The following is a 13,641-nucleotide window of genomic DNA, read 5'->3' on the forward strand; positions in this document are numbered from 1 at the left end:
TGGGTAATTTGGGCCAGTCCCAGGAAAGGCTTAGAAGATGAGGATTGGTTTCAGAGTAGCAGCCGTGTTAGTCTGTATTCGCAAAAAGAAAAGGAGTACTTGTGACACCTTAGAGACTAACAAATTTATTTGAGCATAAGCTTTCGTGATGAAGTGAGCTATAGCTCACGAAAGCTTATGCTCAAATAAATTTGTTAGTCTCTAAGGTGACACTAGTACTCCTTTTCTTTTTAAGATGAAGATTGAAATTGCTTTCATAATAAATAATGTGACCTGGTCCAATAGCCAAATATAAAAATCAATATACATGAGTGAACACAGTATTATCAAAGAAAACAAAAGCACAGCCAAAGTATGATTCCATTTTTCAGGTAGTATCTGAACCTATTAAAAGATTTAGGGTAATCCACCAAAGAACTGAATTAATAATTGAAAGAAAAATGTAAATTGCTTTGCACATTCTATGGCCAACAAGATTAGAAAGAACAAGAAATTTTAAAATGAAAACACATTATGGCGTATGACTTATTAGTCAATTTCAAAAGAATAATTTCTTCCATACCAAATTTTTATTGGGATGTTTTTATTTTTGAACCTAGATAATGGTACATCACTTATTGTGTACAGATTGTCTACTTATATGTCAATTGTTACAGCTTGTACAGATTGAATGTTAGTTACTTTAATACAAATAGCTAAATATACTGACAAAGACAAATGAAGCCCTAAGAAGAAACTACTGAACATCTTCTATTGTGAATGAGGCTTTTTCATCTATGACTGTACTCAGATTGTGGCAAGACAAAGTTTCAGGACACAACATATTCCCTTGTGATGGTATCTCTTTATGTGCTTATTAATATTGACCATGACAAACACTTTGAATCCTTTAAACTTCAATACTCAGCTCTGCAAATTGTTCACAGAAGATAAGGTTATGAATGACAAAAAGTAAGACTGCCAATCATTTTAATCAATACATCACTTTTTAAAGTGGGGTTTTTTTCTTCTTCTTTTCTATGGTGTCGTCTTAGTGCTCTGATGTATAGATTGAACGAGACAGAAATCTTCTTTTTGTCTTGAAAGTACAAATTATTAAGTGTTCCAACCCAGTACGACATGAGCAACAAGGAGGTAACACATCCCAATAGTACAGGACATAATCATCATTGGGAAACCCAACCTGAAACAACAAAATAAAGAAAGATCAATAAGAATGCAACACTATGCAATAACATGGCAGTCAGACTTTGAAAGCAAAAGTAAAAGTTATCATACAAGTCCTTAGCTTTTGATACCTTTACAACATTTCAAAAAAATGAAAGAACATTAGGTACGGCGGGTTTATGACAGTGATCCCTGGTGAGCTAATGTTCAAGTTGAGACTTTCTACTTCCAGTTATGACATTTAGAAAAGTGTGGGTCAGACCCTCACATGGAGTGAATCAGCATAGCTCCATTGACTTCAATGGATCTCCAGCAATTTATGCCAACTGAGAATCTAGAACTGAATGTCTTGGTCATGTGCCAGTCAATACGCAATTACGTGGATTATATCAGTTCTCACAAGGTAAGCAAGCAGTAGGATAGCTCATTCACTATTTATGTCTTCATACTGTGTGTACACTCTAACCTTAATAAGGTCCTTTATAACTCTGGTTTATGGCTGACATTCGTTTAGCTGGCTTCCAATGGCATTTAAATAATAAACCTCATCATGCTGGTACTGTATTTATCCCCATAATGCGGAATGGTCTTGAGTGTCAGCTGAAAAGTATTGTAGTTCTACAAGATGCACCAACTTCTGAGAGTATCTGAGGAAATCTCTTTGGCCTGTGTGGAAAGTGTTAAAAGATTTGTTTTCATGTCAAAACACTTCTTTCAGCAGAGGTAAATCCCACAGTACGATTTTGCAGAATGAACTTAAGCTTTTAAAGCTTCTGTTGACAGAAAATTCAAAATGACAGAAACTGAAGACTGGGCAGGACTTTGTGTGTCCTGCAGCATCGTATAATATTTCATACACATGACCTTTTTACTCATATTCTCAAGGTTCATATTCATCCACCTCTTTTACTAAGCATGATCAAAGTGTGATAGTGTTCTTTGAAGTGCCAATATTTCATTCATTGTCCTCACTGGCAATTGAAGAAGGATGTACCTAGTATATGTGAATGTATTAGTGATGCTTTTTGCCTTGCTTATCATGTTAGGCAGCCTCTAGAGGGTTCAAGACGTCACCCTTCATCCACCATTAATTACTCAGACAGCAAAGGAACGCACGTGTAGCTGCTGACAGGGAGAGAAAACTCTCAGGTCTCATGTGCTTTAAAATCTCCTTATCTTCCCTTTCTCCATATGCAAGTATACACATTTTAAAAGAAAATAACATTTGGGATGCGTGTGGTGCAATCTGCTCTTCCTCCTGCTCCATACCCGCACCTGCAACACTATTCTGTCCAGGGTTTATGTAACGCTTTCTAATGCTGTTTCATTGCCACGTAGAGTGATCTGAGCAGGACAGGTCCAATGGCATTAGAGGAGCTTTAGTATTAGTAGCAGTTTATTACGGTAGCATTTAGAGGCCTCAGTCAGGATCGGAAATCCATGGCATTAGACAGTGTATAAACACATAATGACAGACAGCCCCTGCCAAAGAAGCTTAGACAAGGTAGACTAGCAATAACGGGCAGATAGCATAAAAAAAATGTTAGTTAGAACTACCTCTGTTAAAAATAAACTGCTTTTTCACCCCTCATTGTCCATATGTCCCCACCAGCCTGCTTTACCACTCTGGACCCAATGTCCCAGTGAGCCTTTCATCCCATTGACCACCCCACAGAAACTGAGGCAACCCAAGAAAAATAGAAGTTATCCACAAAACTGAGTGAGTGTAAAAGTAAAGACTTCCTTGGCGGGCACATTATTCCACATCTGCCTACTGTGGGATTTCTGGCACATTCCCTGAAGCACCTGGTGTTGATCACTGTCAGAGACAGGATGTTAGACAATAGTCTCTGATCCATTATGGCAACTCCTACGTATGATGCCAGCCACTCTCCCCTGTATGGGAGGAGGTTGGGAGGCCCCATGTCACTCTGGGATTTAAGGATGGCAGTAGGGGCCATGCATCATCAGAGCTCTCAAAACATTGGTTAGCAACAGCAGAGTTAAGTTTTTGCTTGTTTGTGGGGAGAAAGGGGTTTTTGGAAGAACAGAAGAGGAATGAGGGATTGTTAGACAGGGCAACCAGGCTGCCAAGACTTCCAAATATTCCCTGAGGAAGGTGTATGGTAATTCTCATTTATGCATGTGAACAAAACAGACACAGAATCCTAGTGATTTTTGGTAAGATAAGAATGCAATAGCTTGTCACAAAGTTACCCAGAAGGCATGGCTTCCTTTTTATGTCTAAATTTGATTTGGAGTATACCCTAGTATATTTTCTCCCCCAGCTAGACTGTTCCGGTGTTAGCTTTTGAATGATTCCTTATTCTAAAAAGCTGCACAATTATCCTTTCACAAAATTACTGTATTATTAAATTCATGGCATTGCCAAACAGCTTTCTGAGTTTTAAAGCTGCCTTTGAAATTAGAAAAAAATAATTATATGGTCACCTAACTGCTTTTCAGACAATATCAGTCTTTTTCTTTCTGAGCTCATTTGATCTTCCTAAGATTTGCCATCTCACTTTTAAAAGTGCTCAGATCTGATAAATTCACTTTAAAAATAAAATGGTGCTGTAAAAAAGTCCTTCTACAAATGTAAATGCATCCAGTGAATTTCCAAACAAGGGTCTGGTGAAGGTGAGATTGCTAAGGATTTCATAGGAAAAGAAACTGCAGACTTACATTAGACCTTGCACTTAACTGAACAATAAATTCAGTGCTGCTGGGTAAGCTCCAGTGACTTAGCAAAGCCCAGATCCTGTCCTGTACTAATATAACTTATTGGGTCTCACAAGCGGATACACAAGAGCTCAGAGATGAAGGGCACTTAATACCTGCATGCATAAGGAGAAGAAGAGAGGGGATTTAAAAAAGCAATAATTGCTATCCTTTCTGTAAAAAAATAATTGAAAAATTGGTTCCAGCTTTGTGCAATTCTGCACGGGAAGTACATGAATTATGCAGAACAACATGCAAACATGCAGGATTTTTAATCATACCTTTGCTTTAACAGTAAGAGTCAAAGGTCTGGTTCTGCCTCCCATACTCATGTTGCGTAATACCTTACTTCATTGATTTATTTGGGGCATTTGCGGTGGGCCACAACAATGCATAGTCACTCACGCAAGTAGTTCCACTGACTTTTATTACTCACACAACTACTTGTGTAGTGTGGGACTTGATTTTACCAGTGGCCTGAACAGTAATCTGATGGACCTGAATTTACTGCTACCATTTTCGCTTTGCTAATCTCTGTGCAGATGAGAGAAGTGTTATAGTTGTGAACAAAAAAATGATTAATAGTATTTATTAGTTGTCGTGCTGGAAGACTCCAGTCAGGACCAGGATCCACAATGCTAGGTGCTGTACTGGCAAACAGGAAGACACGGTACCTGCCCCAAAACATTTACAATGTAATTTATAGGTACTTTCATTTAAAAAAAACCACCCCATCTAAGAACATATTTCACAGAACATAAAAACTACAACATTACTGTTGCTGTGCAGTGTATAGAACGAACACTGGCCTCAGGCAACTGCTGGAATAGAGGGTGAAGTCCTGGCCCCCATGGAAATCAATAGCAAAACTCCCTTTGACATCAGTGGGGCCAGAATTTCATCCAGTGTATTTAGGAGAGGGAGAATATAAAAACAAGAGAAAATCGAACCACGGTTTGTTAGGGACAGGAATAAAGAGGGGACCAGATCAGAAACTATATTGCAGTCACGGTATGCTCCTCCAAAGCAAAGCTAGGGTTGTGGCTGGTAGTGTGCTAATCTGAGGCTACTCCAAACCATAACACCACAGATCAGCAGATCTCAGAAGTCAAACAACCCTTCCTTACCCCAACACCACCACTTCAAATGTGTGCGAGCACACCAGCACTTGGGAGGAATATGAAAGGGAGCAACATCTCTCTCAGTGTTCCCCTAAGTAATTAAAAAAGGAAATGTATATTAAATATAAGGCTAGTTATGTAGGGAGTCATTTTCCTGTTATAACAATACACCTACAGTTAATGAACCGATTATGTACCTTGCCACCTAACCGAAACATTTTATGCAAAAGTCATAGCATAATACAGCTCTCTCTAAAATGAGGCAGAGACATCAGAATCATTCAGAGAAATTGGGTGGGGGGGGGTGGCTTACAGTGGGATATACTAGAAAAGTGATTTACCCTGAAGAAAAGACAGACCCAACAGTCACTGCCTTCTAGATTGTTCTGAGCACATAGCACCAAGGGTAGTGAATCATTAGAGGATCTGCAGAGACATCTCTCAAAATGGAAGGTGAAGTTCTCTCGTCAGTTCTGGAGTTGCAAGATGATACCAGCAATCCTCCAAGATCAAACCATTGGCAGCAGTGGTTCAAGCTGTTACAAATATGGATCATGGTGGTAGTATATATGAACATTGAGTGCCAAGTTCTGCTCTCACTTCTGTGTCACCCAACTGACTGCTGTGGGGTTGCACGCTGGTTTAAAATGAGGCTTGAATTTCGTCCCTAATCTATACCTGAATATCCTTTTAAGAATGTAATTTATGGAGCATTCTAGAGAACTTCTTGAAAATTCTTCTCTCCCACTTACTGGCCTCTCCATTATCAACACCTGTACACACAATAAGGAAATGTGTTGCACACCTGGCAAGTGCCATGTTATATGAGAAGATGTTTAACCTAGCAGAAGATACAATATGAGTCCTTGTCATTTCAGGCCAGACCCTGAACATGTGCCACACTTTGGTTTGGAAATCCTACAGTGACAAGCTCATTTCAAAAATTCACATCTTGAAATTACAAAAGCTGCCTCAGAAATTGGGTTTGGGTGTTGAAGCTTCTAGATGCAATTCACTCCTGTTAATGAAGTTTCTATCATTCGGTTTACAAGGTGGCTCGTTTACATTTCCTTTCAAAAGGAATGTATAACAATAGCAATATCCATGATTCTTAATCAAAAGGATATGTTTGTAATCCTCTTTATTTAAACATTAACTCACACACACCTTTTTTGTGGGGCGGAAGGGAGAACAGTTATCATGGATGAAGAATGGCAGCTGTTAACTAGTTTTCTTACAAAAGAGTTGTGGGTCTATACTTATTTAAATATGAAGAAAACCACTCATATTTTCAAGGAGCAAGTCCACGTTCTACATCTCATCTAGAACTGAGACAAGATTTTTTTGTACAAATTTCATTTTTTTGCATTTGTGAATAATCTGTGAACACTTCAATTTTCTCAGATTTACTCTTCATCCAAAATTACTTGTTAAATAATTTTTGCAAATAATCTTTGGTATGCAGCTCATTTTCAAGGAACTCATTCTGAGTGTTTGCTGCCAAATTCTCTGCCAGAGTAAGCCAATAGAGTTTTAGTACTGTTCATTAAATTGTGTCACAAACAGAAAATTTCACATTTGATATTTAAAATCTGAGCATATGATTGGTCACCAAAAGTACATGGTATATTTTCTGTTCTCCGACTGGATAAACATAACCTGTAGAAGAAAGTTTTCAGAATACTTCAACATTTACGTAAAACTATCTGCTTCTGCAACCATTCCTACAAGTATATTGATTCACTAGAAAACATATAAGGCTAACACACACAAATGTGCAAACACACTTGAAATAAATCTATTTAAAAATCTGAATGAATACTGGTGGGAAACTTTTTTATAATAGGTTTCAGAGTAACAGCCATGTTAGTCTGTCTTCGCAAAAAGAAAAGGAGTACTTGTGGCACCTTAGAGACTAACCAATTTATTTGAGCATGAGCTTTCGTGAGCTACAGCTCACTTCATCGGATGCCCTAATTTGGGATATATTTTTCATGTGTGGTCCCCAGGTCGTCAGGGTCCTAGGAATTCATCTCCCCCTTTCTTTCTCTGTTCTTATTATCCCTTCTATTTCTCTTAGTCCCTCTCCTATTCCCTTATCTCCTCCTTCTCTGCTCTCTTCCACTGCATGCTGACCTCTGTGTCTCCTGCCTTTTTGTTTGTCTCAACTTTCCATCATCCCACGTCCACAAAATACTGTTATTTCCATACTTTGAAAGGACAGGCTGGTATTGGCTCTAGTGCCCATTTAAAGAAAAGGTCTAAAAAAGAGATGCTCCTGCTTATCCACAAGACTATGACACCTTCACAATTGGACACCTGTTTCTAAAATAGCAGCTAGCTAACACTGCCAATGATCATTCAGGAAACACTAAAATTACCGTGAATTGCACATAGCCTGGAATTACATAAAAATTATAGTGTAGTTACCTACCAGTTACCATACATAGTAGTTAACGTGTAATTGAAAACACTGAACGTAACCTATAACCACATTTTCTTCTGATTGCTAAAATTACAATAATTTCTCCCAGTTTTCTTTTGGTTTTGAGTCTGTGCCAAGATTTTCCATACAGTCCCTTGAAATAATGAACCTCAGGTCAGGAAAAATTAAATTTCAAGTGAGAAAAATAAATGGTGTTAAATTGTGCATTCTACGTTCTGGAAAAAAGCCTCCTGAATTCTTTTTGACAAAAAACGTCATGCTTTCCAAACATTACCTGTAGTGAGCATTTTGCTGGCCTTCCAAAATCTGCTCATCTGAAGAAAAAAAAGCAGTCAGTGTAGTCCTTCACTGTAAAGAAAATGGTTAATATACCAGTTCCAACTTGAATGTTCAAATCAATAGCCACAGACATGTTTTTGCAGTATTTGCCTAGCTCTACTGTCTCTGTGGTGCAGTTCATGTGAAATATAGGTGGTCTCAGAAAAACAAATGCCTGTATAATAACTATTCAAAAGCTATTCAAGCCTGAGAAGGCAGGGATGGTGATGGTAGATACTTGTATGAAACACCATGGGGAAATACTAAAAGCTATGAATGGCCCACTGAAATATAGAGAAAAGCAGTGTAGTTATGACTTCAAAAGACTGCAACAAATTGACGGTGAGATAGCAACAGCAGCTGATGAATATAGTGACCTTCCTGTTGGCATTAATTGTCTGCCTCCCACAGGAAATTATTAGGTCCAGCTGACCCCTGGGTAGAATGTTAAAAATGAAAGCCAACAAATTGAAATGAAAAAGAGAGAGAATGTCAGTAGTTTGATGTTGGGAAGGAACATACCATAGATGCATTTGTGTAACTTTTCTTCCTTTCCTTTTGTATCTGAAGATGATTTTATTTGAAGTTATCATATCAGTATAAAGAAGTGAGAAAAATGTATCAGAAGCTGAACCTCACCATATCTGGATGAGAGTGAAGAAAATACAATGAGCCACGGTTCAGTTCTCCACGTATAAACTGTGGCTAAATTAAACTACCAGGTTTACACTTTTTGAGATGTGTTCACTGATGTGCGAAGAGGGGTATAATTTAGGCTGGGTACAGATCTGGTGTATAAAGAAAAGAAGTACTTGTGGCACCTTAGAGACTAACAAATTTATTTGAGCATAAGCTTTTGTGAGCTACAGCTCACTGTAGCTCATGATAGCTTGTGCTCAAATAAATTTGTTAGTCTCTAAAGTGCCACAAGTACTCCTTTTCTTTTTGCGGATACAGACTAACACGGCTGCTACTCTGAGATCTGGTGTATGTTATCATGGCCAGTGCTAAATCTGTATATCACACCAATTCAACATTTCTTCCTCTATGGACAAGTCCTTAGTGATTTCATACTGTGGAAAAATAGGTAGCCAAAGACTACCTACGGGCTAGTAAAGAGTAGCTTTGGGCATAGATTTCAGGATTCAAGGCTGCAATTCAGCAAAGTATTTAAGCATGTGTTTAGCTTCAAGTATGTGAGTAACCCACCCCTATTCAGCAAAGCACTTAAGCACAAAGAGGTGGTCAAGAGGCATTATATTTCATTTGTACAGTCTCCTTCAGCAAACAAGCAAAAACAGGAAAAAAACAACAAAGCATCCTTTAGAAGTATTTGTTTTTTTTTTCCTAATGGGTTCGTTTTCTTTGGCTAAAACACAAACTAACACCCCCACACACACACACACACACATTGCCATCAGCAATGTAGAAGCTGCTCCTCAAAGGAAAGCCATGGTTGATGCAGAAGTTCTTACACGTTCCCATAAAACCAAAAAGATAGCTATCTTTAATGCAAATACTTTACTGTCCAAAGTCAATTCACAAGATAGCCCATTATTATCACCAATAACCAGTTAATCCACCACCATACCCCTCAACCAACCATCCTAAATCCCTCAGAGTCACTCCTCCCTGAAAAACCTGAGATAACAGAGGAGTCTTGCATTGAACCCTGAACAAATCTGGGATTGGCCAGGCCAACAGAAAAAAAGTGAGCTCTAATGCTGAGGACAGCTCACAGGGTAAGCTCCTCGCCCTTAAACTGGGAGCAGCTATCTCAAGTATCTTTACTAATTGCAATAGACAAAATATCACACTGCAAGAACACCCTAAAATACCTACTTTCCACTATGATAACCAGTTACCACCTTTTATACCACTAATGCAAATGACCCAATGTCCTTTTCTTGACTGGTTCCAACTTGACATGAAGGAGACTGATCTTTCATAGAATCATAGAATATCAGGGTTGGAAGGGACCTCAGGAGGTCATCTAGTCCAACCCCCTGCTCATAGTGGGACCAATCCCCAACTAAATCATCCCAACCAGGGCTTTGTCAAGCCTGACCTTAAAAACCACAAAGGAAGGAGATTCCAGCACCTCCCTAGGTAATGCATTCCAGTGCTTCACCACCCTCCTAGTGAAAAAGTTTTTCCTTAGTTTCCCCACAGAAAGAACTCTAATGTCCATCAACAAAGCACATTTTAGCTTCTAGAGGGCCAGTGGGAACAAATATATATTTAAAAATAAAGATGGTGCCCTTTACAAAGTCAAGATTCTGGTGATTTGCTCTTGCTCCAGTGGTGAACTATAAATTCACTTTCAGACATTATACCATAAGGCAGATAATGAGAGCAATTCAGTTTCTCGTCTTCCTATGTCTTAATATTTTTAAACCTCTGTGTGTGTGTGTGTGTAAGTGTAAGAGAAAGAGAAAAAGAGTGAGTGAGTTTAAAAGAGAAAGCGACATTCTTTGGCTTTGACCACCAGAGGAATATTTATATTGGACTTTGAACAATTAACACCTGCATTATGTAACATTACTCAGAAATATGTGACAGCCTGAAAGAATAAGTGATTTTTTAAATAAAGAGCACAATTATTAACTACTTACCTAATGGAATTTAGGTTACATTTGTCATTCTCCAAATTCTAGTTATTTAGCTGGGGGGTAGGTTGGTTTAATTATTTCAGCATACCTTTGGTGTCTGTCATTCAGATTTTTCCTTCAAATATCAACTACATTAAAAAAAAACTAGAGGAAACAACACACAACCCATTAACAGTGGCCCAATATTGCATCCATTGTTTCTATTTTCCATCATGCATATGGTCTTTTTCAGTGGCTTTAGAGACAGAAAGGTGCTTCAATCACTTTTACTAGACAGCTCTGTACCATAAGCAGATTTCCCTGAGTTTTAATACTGCTAAAATCTACAGAGTCCTTTAAAATCTAAATTGCTTTATATCTACTTGTTTGCAGCATTTTATTCAGCTGACTCCACTTAAAAATACATTTTCCCTGTTCTATATCAACAAATATTCCCAAGGAAAAATACAGTACTACTGAAAAATGTTAAGGCTCCAAAATGAGCAGCCAGAAGCAAGCAAATTTATAGTCCATTCATTACCAGCCAATTGAGCATACCTCAGTATTACGGGTATCTAAATATGAGCAATCTTATATGCCATATGTTAGCATATTGGATTAGGTCAAGTATTGAATTTTACCCTTAGCTCTGGATTTCCTGGGTTTTGTAATTTAAGCCAGATGTTCAATGTTATTCTAACGGTTTGTATGTGAACTTCCTTTTGTTTCTTATGTTTGTATACTAAACAGAGGGGGAAAAAAGTTTAACACCCAAGTGTATATTATATAGTCAATTGAAACATCATCTATAATGGCTCTATATATTTAGACAGAAGTATCTAGGTAGCAGGACTGAGCCAAGTGCTCCAATTTCAGTTTGCACATGCCTTGGCAAACTTTATAGGCAAATTCACTTTGCATGGTTTCTGTTCATATGAGTTTCAGGCCCGTTAATTTAAACCTACACATTCAAATCAAAATACTCCTGTGCCCCATAAGCACTGTTACCAGCAGGGCTGACAAGAGAGGAGCCGGGGGCGGAATAACTGTACTAGGGACTTGAACTCAGGAGGCCACTGAACCATCAGTAACTGGGGTAAAATTGAAGTGAAATGGGAGGGGATGGGTCCCCAGCAAATGATGTATGGAGGCCCCAAATTTCTCTCAATGGGTTTGCTACCTGGTGCCATAGAATGGTGCTCTTAGCTCATTATGCCTTCTAGGAACAGCTGACTAGTCCCTTTCCTGGCTACCAGCAAAGGAGCTGTGACACAAAATACACAGAATATGTTTTAATATGGGAGATCTGAGATGGTTTTCATAGCTTCACTGCTTGTACATTATACTCGTTATACTCAACCTTATGCCACTGCTAAACCACACTATCATGTATTAGCTTTCTATGTACTGTGCAGGTATGTAGATACACACACACAATATATCTTTAAGGGTTGCTTGCAAAAGATTGCATGGCCCAATGTTTGAGGCAGGCAATGTGACCACCCCTTAACCACACCCCACAACAGACTTGGCATATGTTCTTCCAGTCTTTCAATTTCCTCTGGTTTCATTATCAAAGTCTCACACAGTTCCAACAGTTAGAAAATGTAAATATAAAGAAATGACTCCAGTGCCTTTAGAAAGCTACAGTGTCATTATATGTTTACCAGCATCCATTTGCTAGTGAGATGAACATCATCATGGGAGATTTGCTAGATAACACATACAGAACTTCTTCTCTGCAACACAATACTATTGCCAGTGGCATCATTACGTTGATGTGGGTGGAAAGAGATCAATCTACTTTCTGAAACTCCTGACATTATTATGTGTGTGAAAACTTGTTGTTTTTAGTAGCAAACCATATTAGAAAATTCAGTTTGCACAGTTTTGATACATTCACTGGAACCAATTAGATTGATTAACACAGAGCTGTTAAGGTACATGGTGTAAACATGAATCTATAGGGACTGAAAGGATGGGTGCTCAGCACATTCTGAAAATCAAGCCCCTTTAAGGCATCTCAGACTGAGCATCTTAAATCACTAGTAACTCTTTAAAATGCAGGCCTTTATGTTTTCAAGTGTTTTTTTGAGAAAGAAAGTCAAAAATATTACTCAAGCCTACAGCTATAATGAGTACAGAGGGATTAAGATAAAGAGATTATTGGAATAGTCTTGTTATGCTTTAGAGCTTTACAAAGCATTACACTTTCCTTATCATTTTTCAGAATAAGGTGAAATGGCACTTCTCCATTACTCTCTTACCTGTCAAGTTACTCTTATCTACAACTGGGAAAACCAACCATGTGGTTAGTTATTCCAAATAGACCCTAAATTCCCCCACCACAAGATCATAGCATAATCTTTTTTTGGGTTTTTTTTTGAATATCAGGTTTGAGTCTGTCCATTGTTTCCAGTGCATTTATACCATTTTGCATTTTAGGTTCCTATGTCTCTGAATTTGGCTTCCTCAGCTAAGGAAAATGCCGGCAGAAGATGTAATATTTTTACTCCAATAAATGTGAACTGCAGCATTATGAAACAAGATTTTTCACTGACGCTTGCACCAACATCCTTAATGCACTGAAGGGCAAGAAGATGAACATTGTCCTATTGGCTGGAATGATTTATTTAGACTTACGAAAGATAAAAGATTGCTTTAGATAACTTCCATATTACCCAAAATGGTTTTTACTTGTGTGGGCACCACTGAACTTAGAAGCTTTACAATCTGTCCTTCAGGCTTTGTTATCTTCAAATATAAATTAAAAGGAATAATGATGAACAATTCTTCTTTGGGATAGAGCTCCCATCTCAGTAAGAAATAAATCATTTGCAAGCAATGTTTTCAACGGTTATATTTTACCAGTCTGTGTGAAATAAAAATTCATTTTTAAACTTCCCTAGGGCAATTTCTTTCCCCTTTGTCTTCATTTGATTTTTCATAACTACAAAGCAAATGGGTCCCACCTCCTGACGATAAATGCCCATAAATTGCAAAACCTCTTCTATTTATTAGCAACTTCTTTTATGTTCTCCTAATTACCAATTCTTAGACACTGTCAGTTTAGGATTAAGGTGATTATGTAAAGGCTGTAGCGTACCCTGTGTCCACCTCAAAGAAACCAGTTTCCAGATTTGAACTGCTGCAAAATGCTTGAGCAGCAAACTATTACACAAGTGTTTTATGCCTTTAATGCCATCAAAATAAATGTAACTGTGCATGAGTAAAAGCATAGCTGGAAAAGTATTTGTAACCTCATCTAACAATTACC

At 38.0% G+C, this 13,641-nt stretch overlaps 1 protein-coding gene across 1 annotated transcript in view; it reads right to left on the bottom strand.

Moving 5' to 3' along the window:
- Positions 1 to 731: 731 nt before the first annotated feature.
- OCA2 (OCA2 melanosomal transmembrane protein) overlaps positions 732 to 13,641 on the bottom strand; it is a 283,538-nt gene continuing 270,628 nt past the window's right edge. Inside the window, exon 23 of the mRNA XM_073327707.1 lies at positions 732 to 1,183. Coding sequence (XP_073183808.1) covers positions 1,096 to 1,183 — 88 coding nt within the window. The 3' untranslated portion in view covers positions 732 to 1,095. The remainder of the gene's footprint in view (positions 1,184 to 13,641) is intronic.

The sequence above is a fragment of the Lepidochelys kempii genome, chromosome 1, assembly GCF_965140265.1.
Source record: "Lepidochelys kempii isolate rLepKem1 chromosome 1, rLepKem1.hap2, whole genome shotgun sequence".
Classification (NCBI taxonomy): domain Eukaryota; kingdom Metazoa; phylum Chordata; order Testudines; family Cheloniidae; genus Lepidochelys; species Lepidochelys kempii.